This window comes from Typopeltis vanoorti, chromosome 23 (assembly GCF_054136105.1).
Source record: "Typopeltis vanoorti isolate ZY-2024b chromosome 23, IOZ_Tvanoo_1.0, whole genome shotgun sequence".
Taxonomy (NCBI): domain Eukaryota; kingdom Metazoa; phylum Arthropoda; class Arachnida; order Uropygi; family Thelyphonidae; genus Typopeltis; species Typopeltis vanoorti.
Window position 1 is genome coordinate 73,708,243 of NC_143571.1, and position 16,669 is coordinate 73,724,911.

Sequence of the window (16,669 nt, forward strand, 5' to 3'; positions counted from 1 at the left end):
CTTTTACAATGACATATTTATGCGAGGCTGGATTTTAATATTATGCTGCAACCAAATCAAAGTCTAGGAACAGATTCGACGCTACACCAAATATGAGAATTCAACTTTCTAATATTGTGCCTGATATCAAAAGAATTTGTAATTCAAAGACCCAAAAACTTCGGAGTCATTAAGAACTTAATTTGCAATATACGTTTTACTATTTTTATATGTTTTGTTTTTACTAATTAACATTTGACAATAAATAATTATTTTTTCTTAATGCTTACATTTACTCATTTATTTTATTTATATTTAACCTAAAAAACCAGCACACGGGAAAAAAAGTCTGCATTCACTCGTAAATACTTATAATAATATTATAAATTTTTGGTGATCAGAATGGGATACGTCAATGAAAATTAGCACAAATTAATTTAATAATGGTTTAATTGATGTTTAATTAACTATTAATTAATAATAAACTTCCAATAATTAATAATTAATTAACAATTATTAAATAACAATTGTTAATTAATTAATAATTAATTAACAATTATTAGTTAACACTAAAATAAGCTAAATTACCAATTAATTATTAATTAATACATTACAGAATAACCAAGGTGTTCCGTGAACATTTCAGGATTTGTGAAGTGTTCCATCATAGAAAAAGATTGAGAAACCCTGATCTACACCAATGCCATCTACTGCTACCCACCACCACTAGTATTTTCACAGACAATCACAAACATCCATGCTCATGGCAGACTTTGAACCTGCAGCCTTTTGGCTGAAGAGTGGATACGTTAACCACTTGGCCAGCCATACTTAAAATACTTGCACAGCTTACACGAGTAAAAAAATTATATAGAATTTTATTTAAAAATTCCAATATATTTCATCCAATGTTATGTGGATGTCATCAAGGAGACAGATTATTAATTACATTCAAAACATGAATAACAGTAATGAGTTTTAAATAATGCATATATTGGCTTGTGTCTTGATTGCAGCTGAAGTATATGATTACGTTATTAGAGTTCAAACAAACAACTGTAAATAGTTGTTGTAGATAAAAAATAATTTTAAATAATTCTTAATTCAAAAAAAAAAAAAAAAAAAACTTATGAATAATTACTAGTGATCACTTCCTAAATCTGGGAGATTGGTTGAGCAGTCAATTTTGTAGTGTTTCACATGTTTCGAGGAAAAGATGATCAAATTTGAACTTGCTCGAATGAACAGGTTTTTTCTGGTTCCAAAGAACTCTGTGCCTAGTGTCAGTAGCATGAGAAACAAGGCCAGCCTTGCAGATTCCAAAAAAGTAATATCTTGATGTTTTTCAGTTCTAATCAAGGCAGAATGGACAGTCTGTCTCCAAAATAGGAAAGGTGACATGAGCAAGGTACTTGATAAATACCTGGTAAGGAAATGTATTCTTTATATATGTGGTAAGAAGAAAGAAGACAGTCTCCGAGCTGAAGGAAGCATATAGATTGAATTTATGAAGAATTTTTGCCATTTGTTAGAAGGTTACTTTCAAGTATGGTATTGAAATCCAATGTGAAAAGAATTTCATGTGTTCTATTTGGTGATATTCCTGTGTGTGGGTGTGAAAAACCTGAGTTTCTCTGAGTTGAAAAAACCCTGATACCTCCATATGAGATTGGCTAAATACTCTCTTCACACCAAAAATCAAACTCAGGTTTTTTCCAGTCAAAGGCTACAATGTCCATTGTTCTTCCAATTGCACTACTGAGGCGCTTTGGAAAACATTGTTGGAGTTTTTCTGAAGTCTCGGTGAGTGCATATTTACAGTTTATAGTTGCTTTTGGGTTTGAGTTTAAAGTTATGGCTATTATTCTACCAGAGACTTTGGAGATAGATGAGATGTAGATCCTTTTGTTGAGAATTCCAATTCCTTCATTACCAAATTTGTTTGGTAATGTATAGATGAAATTTCATAGTTTGCAGTTTGATGCGACTTCATTCCATTCAAAATCTGTTCTCCACCTGTGTTCTTGGATGCAGACTGCATCAAGATTTTCTGAATCTGCTCCAGTGCAGAGTTCATGATATATTCCACATGTCATTGTTTTCACTTAAATGTTAATTGAATGCAAATATTTGTAAGTGAATCTCTTGAAATGTAGAAAATATCTTGAACTCTGCACTGGAGCAAAGTCAAAAAATCTTGATGCAGTCTGTTTCTCCAGAGTTTGATGTTCTGAGTGCCTATCTCTTCCTACTTTAGCTTATGTGCTTCCTCACAGGCTTTCATCAACAGGTTTCATAACATCCCTTTGAGAAACATGAATGGAAGTTGCACTACTACAGGATTTTTCTGTATCTCTTATTCTTTTCATAATCAGCAAAATTCCACATATCAGGTGATTGGTCCTGACATGCCTCACCAGTCATGCTAATCTCCTGAAAGTATGAATGTATGTGTACATATATATATATATGTGTGTGTGTGTATTAATAAAAAGTTAGTTGTATTTCATTTATTAATTAAATAAAATATGTGAGTTGTATTAATCTGTGTTTTGTACTTGAAAAACAGAGGAAACCATATTCGTCTAACAGCCCATCGTAAATTAGATGCATTAAAACACGGCCTTAAAGAGAGCGATTATCAAACATATTTAAGCTGGCATGAAGACTACAGCAAATTCCGGCAGCTTGTAACCCATTTTATAATTGGCGTTGAGAATTATCACATAGAAAAGTAAGTTTCTACTTTTATGTTTCACATTTCATGTTATTCATTTAGAAAACTTTTCATAATGTGAATTTCTTTTGAAAAAGGTTGCAAACCTATAGTACATTAGTGCATCTAAAGAATAGGTAATCTGGAAACCCACTCTATAGACACCTTTCATAGTACTTTTGCAAGCCATTCATTCTTCCATAAAGCTGGGTTATGGTTTCACACTAGATGATCACATTCACACACACACACACACACATCCATACCACAGCAAGATAAGATTTGAACCCATATCTTTGGATTCGAGAGTGGAAATGGTGTCCACTTGTCCAATGAGGTCAGCAAGGCATACATATCATTTGGCTTTGTTCACATATTTTCAGACATTTAAAGATATTAGTATTCTTCTTAATAATCATTAAATATTTTGCACAATCATTCAAAATGCAGACTCACAACATTGTTTTTTAATTGTTAATTTATGAAAAGATTATTCATTAAACATGGTCCCATGTATTAATTTTTATCTTTTGGTTTTGGTTTCATATTGCGAGAGTGGTCATGTAATTTAGTGTTATTGTGAAATTAGTGATTTTTATCTGTTTTGTTGCGATTTTTGATCAGAAAATTAGAGTATTGTAGTGCATTAGTGTAACTTTTCGTAGGCCTGGTTGGCCGAGTGGTTAATGTGTCTGCTCTCCAGCCAAGAGGCTGGAGAGCAGATGGTTAGGGTTCGAATCTTACTGTAGGCATGGATGTTTGTGATTGTCCTACAAATTTTGTGTGGAAAGGGAATCTACAACCCTATTACTTATTCTAGCAGAAGACATCATTGCAAAACCATGTGAGGTATGGCAGTGACCATACGGCTCCCACGGACGTCAAATGTGAAAAATTTTTTTATTGTAACTTTTCATGTTTTTAGAGTTATTGGTATATTTATAACATTTTTATTGTGATGTTTATTGCGATGTTGTCGGCATGGCACCAATGAGACAAACGATGGTGGCAAAAACCACATTGTCCAGTGATTTGAATTTGCAGGACATTATTCAGTGCAGTGTATGCGAAATGCATGCATCGAGAAAATTAAAGAATATGTGGAAGGAAATTGAAACTGGAGAGAGAGAGAATGTATTAAGTGTTTTGAAAGTGAGTGTCTGTTAGGTGACGAGAATGCAACAAATACCGACGACAAGATGGAAAATTATGTTAATAATCACAAACATGCAGCCGTGGAAATAGAGGAGAATGAAATGGATATCAATAAAGAATTAGCGTGCGTAAATGTTATCCTTCATAGGACAAAGCACGAAATTGAAAGTGGCAAGAGTTAAGCAGGGCTGAAAAAAAGAAAGAAGCAGGTGATCTGGAAGAATAATGAAGCACAAACAAGAAAAACAAGTTAAGGAAAAAATTATGTATGGAGACTCAGTAATCAGGGAAGTACTTAACGAAAGTATGACAAAATCATGTTTCCTGAGGGCAAAAATTCATGATATTAGCCATGCCATTTGGATGCAAAAATGTAAGTCGAAGTAAATGATTGTCCTTATTGGTACCAATGATTTGAGAGGTGAGAAGTATTCTATGAGTGAGGATGTAATGGAGTTGTTACAGGAGGCAAAACTAAAAAGCAAGAAGGTGGGGATTGTAAGTCTCCTACCACGCTATGATAGAGGTGAACTAAGGAGAGCATTGCTAGCCAGTGAATCTATATGTAGATTGTGCAAAAGGAATGATGTAGGATTTGTGGATCTGTGGTCTCTGTTTGCTGGAAAGAAGGATTTGTACAATGCGAATGGACTGCATCTGTATGATTTTGGTGTTAGGTGTCTGGAGAGAGCTTTGTTCACCGAGCATGCTGACGTACAAATTCAGGGAAACTTAAGCAATTAGGGTGGAAACAAGTGATTTTGTGTGAAGGCACCCATGAAGCGAGTGAGTGTAAGAATGACCAATTGAGGAATCTAGTCTCTCAAAAAAATATTGAATAGGGTAGTCAATTCAAAAAGTAAAGGTGGGGGGGGGGGTAAAATGATGTTGCCGTTTCTATATACTAATGCCAGAAATATCAGGAACAAGAGGGAGGAATTTTTGGCATTGGTCAGTGCAACCTCGCCAAAAGTTATAGGCATTAGTGAGACTTCACTAATAGCAGATGATGTATTTACAGGGATTGAATGTGAAGGGTTTAGTATTTTCGGGGAAGATAGGATGGTGGAGGAGTACTGCTGCTGATGATAGCAGATGAATTGCAGCCAAAAAGAATTGGAGACAGGCAGGAGGGAGGGTGACTGTTCATTTGAAGCAATCTGGTGTGTGATTAAGACCAATTATACAAAATATACAGTTGGTTGTTGCTATAGGCCAGTAAATTTCACAGGTGATCTGAAAGACATGCATCGCCAAATTAGTACGAGTACAGGTCGAGCGATTATTATGGAGGACTTCAACTATAGAGATATAGACTGAAAGGAAGGAAGATCACATTGCAGGAAGAAAACAGAATTTATACACCTGCTGAGGGATAATTACTTAAGGCAACATGTGATGGAAGGAACTAGGGGTAGGAGAGTATGGGACCTGTTCATAGGATCAGAAGAGCTATCAATAACCAAGGTGACAGCATTGTCACCTTGGTTGAAATTGGGGAAAATGACCATGTGGCCTTGACTTGGGAGATTATAAAACATGAGGAATATTCTATCAAGAAGGGATCTTTGTGGAACTACAAGGCAGGTGATTATGACATGCATAGTTAAAAGCTTAAATCTGTACCATGGCATAAAACACTGCAGGGTAAGGATGTTTGTAGTGCATGGGATATAGTTAAGGGTCATCTAGAGGAAGCAGTATTAAATTGTATACTTTGGGCAAGGAAGGTTAATTGGGTAGAAGTTAGGATGAATAATATCATCAAGCATGAGCTACAGAAGAAGAAATTGCTATGGAGGGTATATAAAAAGAAAGGTGACCAGCATGGCAAGGAAGGCAAAATCAGATTATGAGAAGAATTTAGCCGAGCAAGCCAAAGGAAATCCCGAAGAATTCTTTCATTATGTGGCAAGTAAGAGGAAGAATAACTGTGAAAGATTAACCTTAATTTGTGATGATGGTCACGAGGCTGATAAAATAGTTGATTTACTATGTGACCATTTTGCAAGCTTATATCTTCCTAGTGAGGTTACTCCTTTAACATTTAACATATCGTAGTCGATTTATTGATAAGTATAACATCGTCTGCATAAAGCAAATAACTGACATTAACATCTCCAATTTTGATATCATGTTTAATACCACTTTCCTTCATAATGTGATCCATATAGATAATGAATAATAGAGGGGATAATGTACATCCTTGTCTCACACCAGATTTAACATTAAACCATCTTCCTGTACTTCCTTCAATTCTAACTGCTGACTTACAACTGAAATAAAGACTAAGCATTGCATGATATAATGCCCCATTGATACCATATAACTGCAGCGTATTGAATAGCTTCTCTCTTGGCACCTTGTCATATGCCTTTTCCAAATCGACAAAACTTAAATACAGATCTTTGTTATATTCCCATTATTTCTCGACTATTTGTCATAAAGTGAAGATCTGATCCTGAGAGCCTCTATTTGGCCTGAATCTAACTTGTTCTTCACCAAGCTTTTCTTCCACAATTCTTATCAATCGCACTCTTTCTCAAGTATACTTGCATAGATCTTGCTAGGAACACTCAGTAGGGAAATACCTCTGTAATTCTCACATTCACTTTTATTTCCCTTTTTATATATGGGTACTATGAGAGCTCCAATCATCTGGAATCGTCCGTCTCTCCAGGCTTTCTGAACTATGCAGTGCAGCCACTGTAAGACTCTTATACCACCATACGTCAGCATTTCTGGTCGAATGTCATCTACTCCTGCTGCTTTCAAGCCTTTGATGGCTTTTTCTACTTCAAGTATGGATATGTATTCCTGACTGCATGCCTGGTCAGTGTTTTTTATCACTGTGCTGTCATCACTGCTTGTTTCATTTAGCAGTTTTTCAAAGTAATTAGTCCATACCTCAAGGATATCTTTTTCTCCCATTTTCATGTCACCTTTATCATCTCTAACTCCTTTTACAGCACTCTTTCCTCCATTCCTAAGCTTCTTCAACAACCTCTAGAATATTTTGCCACCTTCTTGATATTTATTTTCTATATTCTTGCCAAAATCCTCCCATAACTTTTGTTTAGCTAGTTTTACACAGTGTTTAGCATTCTTGTATTTATATCTATATTCTCTAAGAGCAAAAGCTGACTTATTTGACAGGAACTTTTGATATGCTTTCTTCTTTTCCTTCACTGCCTCTTTAACTTTCCGTGTCCACCAGGGAGTTCTGATTTTTTTTATCCTTGCAGACAACTTCACCACATGCCTCTCTAGCTGAATCAATCAGGGTTTTCTTCAAGGCTTGCCACTGAATCTCCAAGGTTTGATTCCTGTTTCGAAACTCTTTCATTTTTACTTCAATAATCTTTGTGTATTTTAGTCTACAGTTCACATCTGAGAGCTGCTCAACTTTTATTCACTTTAAAACTTTCTTACATGCTATTCTTTTCAATATGAAATTCAATTTTTCCTGACTAAATAGTGATCACTTCCAGTTTCAAATCCTCTGTACACGCTGGTGTCCTGCACCAGGGTGAAAACATCACTATCAACAATAACATAGTCAATGAGACTTTTCTTATTCCCATTCTCTTCTCTCCATGTGAATTTGTGCACATTTTTATATTGGAACATGGTGTTAGTAATAACCAGTCAATGTCCTGAGCAGAAATCCAACAGATATTTGCCATTATTATTAGCTTTGCTCTTTTCTCCAAATTTTCCCAAAATATTTTTGTATGTCTCACAATCATTTCCTACTCTGCTATTTAGATCGCCAACAAGGACCAACTTTTCCTTTTTCATTGTATCAGTTGCTTTTTGTAAAACCTTAAAAAAATTAAAAAAAACTCCACTTCTACCTTAGTAGAACCTTCTGTGGGACCATAGGCAGAAATAAGTCTCATTATCCAGTTCCCCATTCTCATATTTGCCCACATTACTCTACTTGAGACTAACTGATATTCAAGACGATTACCCTCGTATTTTGTGTTGAATACTATGGCTGCTCCTTCTTTTCCTTGATTGTCATTGCCTGAATATAACATTTTGTATTTATTGCTCAGAAAGATCTCACCAGTTTTGGTCTTTTTTGTTTCAGTCACCCCTATTATGTCGATCTGGTACTTATCTAATTCCTCAGCTAGCTCCATTTTTTGCCATTCAGGCTTCTTATGTTGATAGTACCGATCTTTAACTCTGGTGATGTTGAGTTGGAGTTTGGAGTTTGTTTTCAGATTTGTTCCAGTAGCTGACTTTTCGCTATTCGCCCTGGTGAAAACAACGGGGGCCTTGTTTAACTGGGCGACGCCCAAGCCGGCATGAAATTTTGTCATGTTGTACCATCATTTTTTATTTTGGTTTAACCAATAATAATACAATTTGGTCGGCTAAATCTCAAATTCCAGCCCATCCTCGTTCTTTCAGTATCCAAGTAGATACCCGACAGGGTGCACCACGAGAAGGTGAGGATTGGACATTAGGTCAGAAGCCCTGGTCGGTTCTCCGCATTCCTTTAAAGGCTATGTGGAGGTCTCCTCTGAGTTATATAGCTTTGACCCTTAAGCATCCCGAGAAATTAGTCGGAACACTAAATTAGCTGTATACAAGACAGTGTTCAAACCAGTTTTCACTTATGGATCTCAGAGTGGGTCAAAAGTAAAACACTTGACCAAAGACTAGAGACCGAAGATATGAGAGTCCTGAGAAATATTATAGACATGAACAGATGGCATCAATGGCAATATCATATTTAAAATGAGGATATTAGGAAAGAACTTGACACTGTCAGCATCCAGGAATGCAATGGCAGAGTTTATCTGAGGTGGCATGGTCACTTAAATAGAAAGGGCAAAGAAAGATTAGCAAAACAAGTATTCTCTGCCAGGTTGGCTGCAAAACGAATCAGAGGAAGACCAAGAAATAGGTGGATTGATACGGTACAAAGTGCCTTAGATGATAAATATATTAGATCTGATAATGTTGGAGTCTTGACAAGTAACAGACTGATTTGGAGGAAAATTGTAGATAGGAAGTTAGTAATGATGTAAATTTTTCATGTAGTACTATCATATCCTGTACACTCCTTGAGGGTACATGGCAGGAATTTGATGATGATGATGACTTACAACTCAAATAAAGAATAAGTATTGCTTGATATAATGCTCCATTGACACCATATAACTGTAGCATATTGAATAGATTCTCTCTTGGCACCTTATCATATGCCTTTTCCATATCTACAAAACTCAAATAGAGACCTTTGTTATATTCCCATGATTTCTCCACTATTTGTCATAAAGTGAAGATCTTATCCTGACAGCCTCTATTTGGCCTGAATCCAGCTTGTTCTTCACCAAGCTTTTCTTCTACAATTCCTCTCAACCATTTCTCAAGTATACTTGCATATATCTTACCAGGAACACTCAGTATGGAAATACCTCTGTAATTCTCACATTCAGTTTTATTTTCCTTTTTATACATGGGTACTATGAGATCTCTACTCCAATCATTGGGAATTCGTCCCTCTGTCCAGGCCGTCTGAACTATACAGTGCAGCCACTGCAAGACTTTTATACCACCATACTTCAGCATTTCTGGTCGAATATCATCTAATCCTGCTGCCTTTCCACATTTTAAGCCTTTGATGGCTTTTTCTACTTTAAGTATGGATATGTATTCCTGACTGTATGCCTGTTGAATGTTTTTTACCACTGTGCTATCGCTGCTTGTTTCATTTAGCAATTTTTTGAAGTAATTACTCCATACTTCAAGGTTATCTTTTTCTCCTGTTTTCATGTCACTTTTATCATCTCTCTCTAACTCCTTTTACAGTACTCTTTCCTCCGTTTCTAAGCTTCTTCAATAACCTTCTTGATATTTATTTTCAATATTCTTGCCAAAGTCCTCCTATTACTTTTGTTTAGCTAGTTTTACACAGTGTTTAGCATTCTTACATTTGTCTCTGTATTCTCTCAGAACACAAGCTGACTTATTTGCTAGGAACGTTTGATATGCTTTCTTCTTTTCATTCACTGCCTCTTTAACTTTCTGTGTCCACCATAGAGTTTTGATTTTTCTATCCTTGCAGACAACCTCACCACATTCCACTCTGGCTGAATCAATCAATCAAGGTTTTCTTCAAGGCTTGCCACTGAATCTCTAAAGTTTGGTTCCTGTTCTCAAACTCTTTAATTTTTTCTTCAATAATCTTTGTGTATTTTAGTCTACAGTTCACATCTGAGAGCTGCTCAACTTTTATTCGCTTTAAAACTTTCTTACATGTTATTCTTTTCAATATGAAATTCAATTTTATCCTGCTCAAGACTAAATAGTGATCACTTTCCAATTTCAAATCCTCTGTACACTCTGGTGTCCTGCACAAGGGAGAAAACATCACTATCAACAATAACATAGTCAATGAGACTTTTCATATTTCTTGCCTCTTCTCTCCATGTGAATTTGTGCACATTTTTATGTTGGAACATGGTGTTAGTAATAACCAGTCCGTGTCCTGAGCAGAAATCCAACAAATATTTGCCATTATTAGCTTTGCTCTTTTCTCCAAATTTTCCCAATATATTTATGTTTTTCTGACAATCATTTCCTACTCTGCTATTTAGATCCCCAACAAGGACCAACTTTTCCTTTTATTGTGTCAGTAGCTTTCTCTAGAGCCTCAAAAAATTCCTCCACTTCTACCTTAGTAGAACCTTCTGTGGGACCATAGGCACAAATAAGCCTCATTGTCCAGTTCCCCATTCTGATATTTGCCCAAATCACTCTACTTGACACTGCCTGCCATTCAAGAAGATGAGCCTCGTATTTTGTGTTAAATACTATGGCTACTCCATCTTTTCCTTGATTGTCATTGCCTGAATATAACATTTTGTATTTATTGCTGAAAAAGATCTCACCAGTTTTTGTCTTTTTTGTTTCAGTCACCGCTATTATGTCGATCTGGTACTTATCTAATTCCTCCGCTAGCTCCATTTCTTTGCTGTTCAGGCTTCTTATGTTGATAGTACCGATCTTTAACTCTGGTGATATGGAGTTAGGGTGTTTTTTCAGATTTGTTCCAGTAGCTGACTTTTCGCTGTTCACCCTGGTTCCCTGTTGAAAACAATGGGGGCCTTGTTTAACGGGGCAACACCCAAGCCTGTATGAAATTTTGTACCATCATTTTATAATTTGGTTTAAGCCAATAAGAATTACAATTTGGTTGGCTAAATCCCAAATTACCAGCCCATCCTCGTTCATTCAGTATCCAGGTAGATACCCAACAGGGTGCACCACGAGAAGGTGAAGATTGGACATTAGGTCAGAAGCCCTTGTCGGTTCTCCACATTCCTTTAAAGGCGATGTGGAGGTCTCCTCCCAGGTATACAGCTTTGACGCTTAAGCACCCCCTTTTGGATAACTGTTTTCTTATTTCTTCATTTCTTATCTTGTCTATTCTTTTATAGCCTGCGAGTGGTCTTATCAACTTCATTTCTGCAGCTTCCACTTGTCTTTTATCTTGTTCTCCCCAATCCATGTTTCACTACCATATTCCAAAATTGGTTTGGCTATTATTTTATATAGCCAAACCAATTTGGGTTGTTCTAGACATCTGTTAACTGAAGTGTCTGTTCGTAGTTTGTGGCTGCTAGGAATTTTTGCTTTTTATATGCAATGTCGATTGCTCCATTGGGACTTATGTAATTTCCTAGATATTTAAATTTGTTCACTTATTCTATTACTTTGTTGTGGATGACTAGTTTGCATCTTTTAATTTCTTTACCTTGAAATGCTATTGATTTCGTTTTATTTATTGAGATTTTCATCTCATACTGTTCTATTGTTTTGTTCAATACAAGTCGATATTTCTGTAATTGGTCTTCATTTTTAGCAAAAATAACTTGATCATCAGCATACAAAAGGCTGGTTAATTCTTTATTTCCTATTTTAATTGCTATGATTTTGTTTTTCCTCCTCTTGAAATTTTTTCCGTATATGTATTGAAAAGTATTTGTGATAATCCACTTCCTTGAATGAGACCTCTATTGGTTTTAACTTTTTCGGTTGTTTCATTATTAATTTTAATTTTAATATAGCTTTCTCCTATTATATTTGCTATTGCTTATATTTGGTGTGAGGTACAGCTTTCATTCATACAGTATATTGATTAATTTTGTTCTGTTGACTTGATCATATGCTTTCTCATAATCTAGGAAAGCCATATATGTTGTCAGGTTAAATTCTGTTCTTTTTTCTATAATTTGTTTGAGTGTAAATGTGGCATCTGTGCAGGATCTTCCTTTCCTAAAGCCGCATTGTTCTTCTCCAATAATTTCCCCAGCCCATGGTATTAATTTACTTTTAATTATATCTATGTATATTTTATAGCATGTATTTAATAAGGCTATTCCTTTGTAGTTTCTGCAATCCTTTCTCTTTCCTTTTTTGAATATGTTTATGACTATTGTTGTCTTCCATTCTTGTGGGATGTTTCCTCCTTCCCATATTCTGTTTAGAAATTTAATTAATCATAATTGAAATGGTTGAGCTGTATTTGTATAGTTCTGAATTTATTCCATCTTCTCCTGCAGCTTTTCAATTTTTTAGTTTTTCCAATATTTTCTTTAGATCATTTAACTGTATTCGCTCTTCATTTGTTTCTTGACTTGTTACTTGTTTTTTTTTTTTCAATTTGATTATTATTATTTAGAAGCTGAGTGTAGTGATTGGTCCATTCTTTTGTGGAGGGGCCTTCTAGTTGTGGATTATCCTTTGTTTCTTTAGTCATTTTTTTAATGATTTTATAGCCCTTTAGTTGAGGTCCATTTATGTCATGCTCTAATCTTGATACAAATTTTTCCCAGTCTTGTCTTCTAATTTTCCTGGTTTCTCTTCTTGTTATTGCTCTGATTCTTTTATATTCTATTTCATTTCCTATGGTTCTGTCATTTAACATTTAAGGTAGATTTCTTTTTCCTTTCTTATTAATGATTCTATTTCTGGGTTCCAGGTTCTTAGTTCTTTCCTTTTTCTTTGCAGTTTTGTTCCTATGACTTCATATGCTGCTTGTTTTATTATTTGTTTAATGTTTTGCCATTCATTTTCTATATCTATATCTTCATTTATTTTCTTTGTATGATTTGTAATCTTCTTTGATATAGTTCTCTGATACTATCTTGCTGTGACAGTTCTATCTTAAATTGCTCCTGCTTTTGTTTTTGTGTTCTTGTATTGTTTCTATTTCTCTGGTTTGGGATTTTAATAGTACTCATTAATAAATAGTGGTCTGAGTCAATATGGCATCCTCTGTATATTCTGCAGTTTCTTACCAACTTCTTTAGTTTTTCATCCACTATTATATAGTCAATGATGCTTTTATATTCTCTGGCTTCCCATATATATTTATGTATATCTTTATGTTTAAAGAAGCTTTTGGTAATTTTCAAACTATTATAGGCCACAAATTCCCTGAGTTCTCTTCCATTGTTATTTATGGTGTATTTTCCTTGATTACCTATTAAATCTTTAAATGTATTTGATCCCATTCTAGCATTGAAATCGCCTGCAATGATTAAGTAATCTTGTTTATTTGTGTTCTGAATTACGTTTTGGAAGTTTTTATACAATTCTTCTGTTTCAGATTTTTTTTCTCCTTCGGGTGCATATATTCCAATGATTGTAATAAATTTCTTATTTAAGTCTAGCTCTTATTATTCTTTCAGAAATCCAGTTATATGATTCAATTTTGTCTTTTCATTTATTGCTGATCATGATGGCTATACCTGCAGCTGCTCGTTTTTCATTGGGTACTCCACAGTATATTAAACTGTAGTCCTGAAGTTCTGTAAAGCCTTTTGATTTTTTCTTTGTTTCTGAAATTGCTGCTATTTCTATTTTCATTTCTGTTAGAGCTTTTTGTATTTCTTTGATCTTGTGATTGATGCCTCTTATGTTTACTGTCCATATCCAGTTCATAGTCCTTTTTTCTGCTTCCGTTTTATTATCTATTTGGGCTGTCCCGTTTTTATTCCCTTGAAATTTCCAAGTAAAAAAATTTGTCAGCTGGGCTGGTTACCAACCATCCACAGCCTAGTCTAGTCATGGGGCTACCATCTTAGACATGCCTCCAGACATGCCCGCTTTGGTCTGGGACTGCTTATTTGGGTATTCGCAGCTAATCACCATTTCTGATGGCCATTCCCCTATCTGCCACCTGGGGACCTGCTTAGTCACAGTAGCTCTGCTCCAAGGTTCTAAGACTATAGTAGCAAATTATAGACTAATCAGTATCTCAGGCATTGTGGTAAAAGTATTAGAAAAACTGGTAAAAAAGAGAAATCAAGAATGGGTAGATAAAAATATGATACTGTATGAGGGTCAACATGGCTTTGTGAAGGATCAGTCATGCTTAGTTTACTAACACTTTTTATAATAGAGTAACAGCTGAGTTGGATAAATAGCTACATGATGATTTTGCTGGATTTTGCAAAGGCATTTGACAGAATACCACATGGAACACTGTTACGCATATTAGAACAGGTGGGGATGAATATGACATTGGTTAAGTGGATAAGAGAATGGCTGCTGGACAGATATCAAAAAGTGGTATATGGAGGGGAAGAATCAAGGTGAAAACAGGTGAGTAGTGGTGTGCCACAAGGTTAGGTTCAGTGCTGGGACCATTGCTGTTTAATTTGTACATAAATGATATAGGAAATAATCTGAAAGGAAACGTTCATTATTTTGCTGATGATGCAAAATTAGATAGAGTAATAATTAATCAAGGTGATTGGAGAACTTGCATAAAGATTTAAATATACTGTTAGTATGAACAAAAGTTAATGGGTGTCAGTTAATGTGGAGAAAAGTGAAGTTATGCATTTTGGGATAAATAGATTAGAAGCTATGTATCACATTGATGACACTGTACTCCAGAAAATAGATGAAGCTAGAGATGTAGGGGTGGTGGTAGACAGAGAGTTAAAGTTTAAAGGACATATTGCTAAGGTTGCTAAATTAGTCTATAAGATTACTTGGCTAGGGGTGCTTAAGGCTCAAAGCTGTATAACAGAGGAGACCTCCACATAGCCTTTAAAGGAATGCGGAGAACCGACCAGGGCTTCTGACCTAATGTAGAATCCTCACCTCCTCATCTTCACTTTACGACAAATAGTCGAGAAATAATGGGAATATAACAAAGATCTGTATTTAAGTTTTGTCGATTTGGAAAAGGGATATGACAAGGTGCCAAGAGAGAAGCTATTCAATACGCTGCAGTTATATGGTGTCAATGGGGCATTATATCAAGCAATACTTAGTCTTTATTTGAGTTGTAAGTCAGCAGTTAGAATTGAAGGAAGTACAGGAAGATGGTTTAATGTTAAATCTGGTGTGAGACAAGGATGTACGTTATCCCCTCTGTTATTCATTATCTATATGGATCACATTATGAAGAAAAGTGGTATTAAACATGATATCAAAATTGGAGATGTTAATGTCAGCTCTGTGATTTATGCGGATGATGTTATACTTCTAAATAAATCCGCTACAAGTCTGCAAGATTCTCTGACTAAATTGAATAGTTGTTGTAATAGATATGGTATTGAAGGTCAGCAATAAAAAGACAAAGACAATGAAAATAGGCAGAATCATTGAAAATGTCAACTGTGTTGTGAATGGAGAACCTGTGGAACAAGTAAAACATTTCAGCTACTTAGGCACGATTTTTAGTGAAGATGGTAAATTAAATATAGAAATAGACAACAGAATCAGCAAAGCTGGTATGGTGGGAAGTCAATTGAATAAATTCATATGGAATAAGAGAGAAATTAGTCAGAACACTAAAGTAGCTGTATACAAGACAGTGTTCAAACCAGTTTTAACTTATGGATCTGAGTGCTGGGTCAGCAGTAAAACACTTGACCAAAGACTAGAGACCGCAGATATGAGAGTCCTGAGAAAGATTATAGGCGTGAACAGATGGCATCAATGGCAATATTATATTAAAAACGAGGATATTAGGAAAGAACTTGATATTGTCAGCATCCAGGAATGCATTAGCAGAGCTAATCTCAGGTGGTCTGGTCACCTAAACAGAATGGGCAAGGAAAGATTAGCAAAAGAAGTGTTCTCTGCCAGGTTGGCAGCAAAACGACCCAGAGGAAGACCAAGATATAGGTGGATTGATACGGTACAAAGTGCCTTAGACGATAGAAATATAAGATCTGATAATGTTGGAGTCTTGACAAGTAACAGACTGATTTGGAGGAAAATTGTAGATAGGAAGTTAGTAATGATATAATTTTTTCATGTAGTACTATCATATCCTGTACACCCCTTGTGGGTACATGGCAGGAATTTGATGATGATGATGATGATTACTTGGCTAGTGAAGAATACATTAACAAGTAGAAATAAGGAAGTTGTAATTCCTCTTTATAAGGCCTTGATATGCCCACATCTGGATTGCTGTGCTCAAGTCTGGTCCCCTGGGTTTCTTTGGGATGAGGAAGCGGTGGAGAGGATTCAGAGGCAAGTGACTAAGTGGCCTATGGAATGTTCCCTATGAGGATAAATTGAAGGTGTATGGATTGCAGAAGTTGGTTGATATGAGAAAAAGTGGGGATATGATAGAAACAGTTAAGTTGCTTAAAGGATTTTATAGGCTAGATGTAGTGGATATGTTTCAGCACTTGGCTAGAAGAACCAGCACAAGAGGTCATTCCCTGGAAGTTGAATAAAGGTGTGGTCAGTAGGGGTGTTAGGACTAGATTTTTTGCTTGGAGAGTGTTGAATGAGCAGAATAGGTGTTGCCCTAGTCAGTGG

At 35.5% G+C, this 16,669-nt stretch overlaps 1 protein-coding gene across 1 annotated transcript in view; it reads left to right on the forward strand.

Annotated features, from left to right (window-relative positions):
* The window catches only part of LOC150093978 (ubiquitin carboxyl-terminal hydrolase 25-like), a 551,531-nt gene that overhangs the window by 480,319 nt on the left and 54,543 nt on the right, over window positions 1-16,669 (forward strand). Inside the window, exon 20 of the mRNA XM_090413163.1 lies at window positions 2,549-2,713. Within this exon, the coding sequence (XP_090269289.1) occupies window positions 2,549-2,713 (165 nt within the window). The remainder of the gene's footprint in view (window positions 1-2,548; window positions 2,714-16,669) is intronic.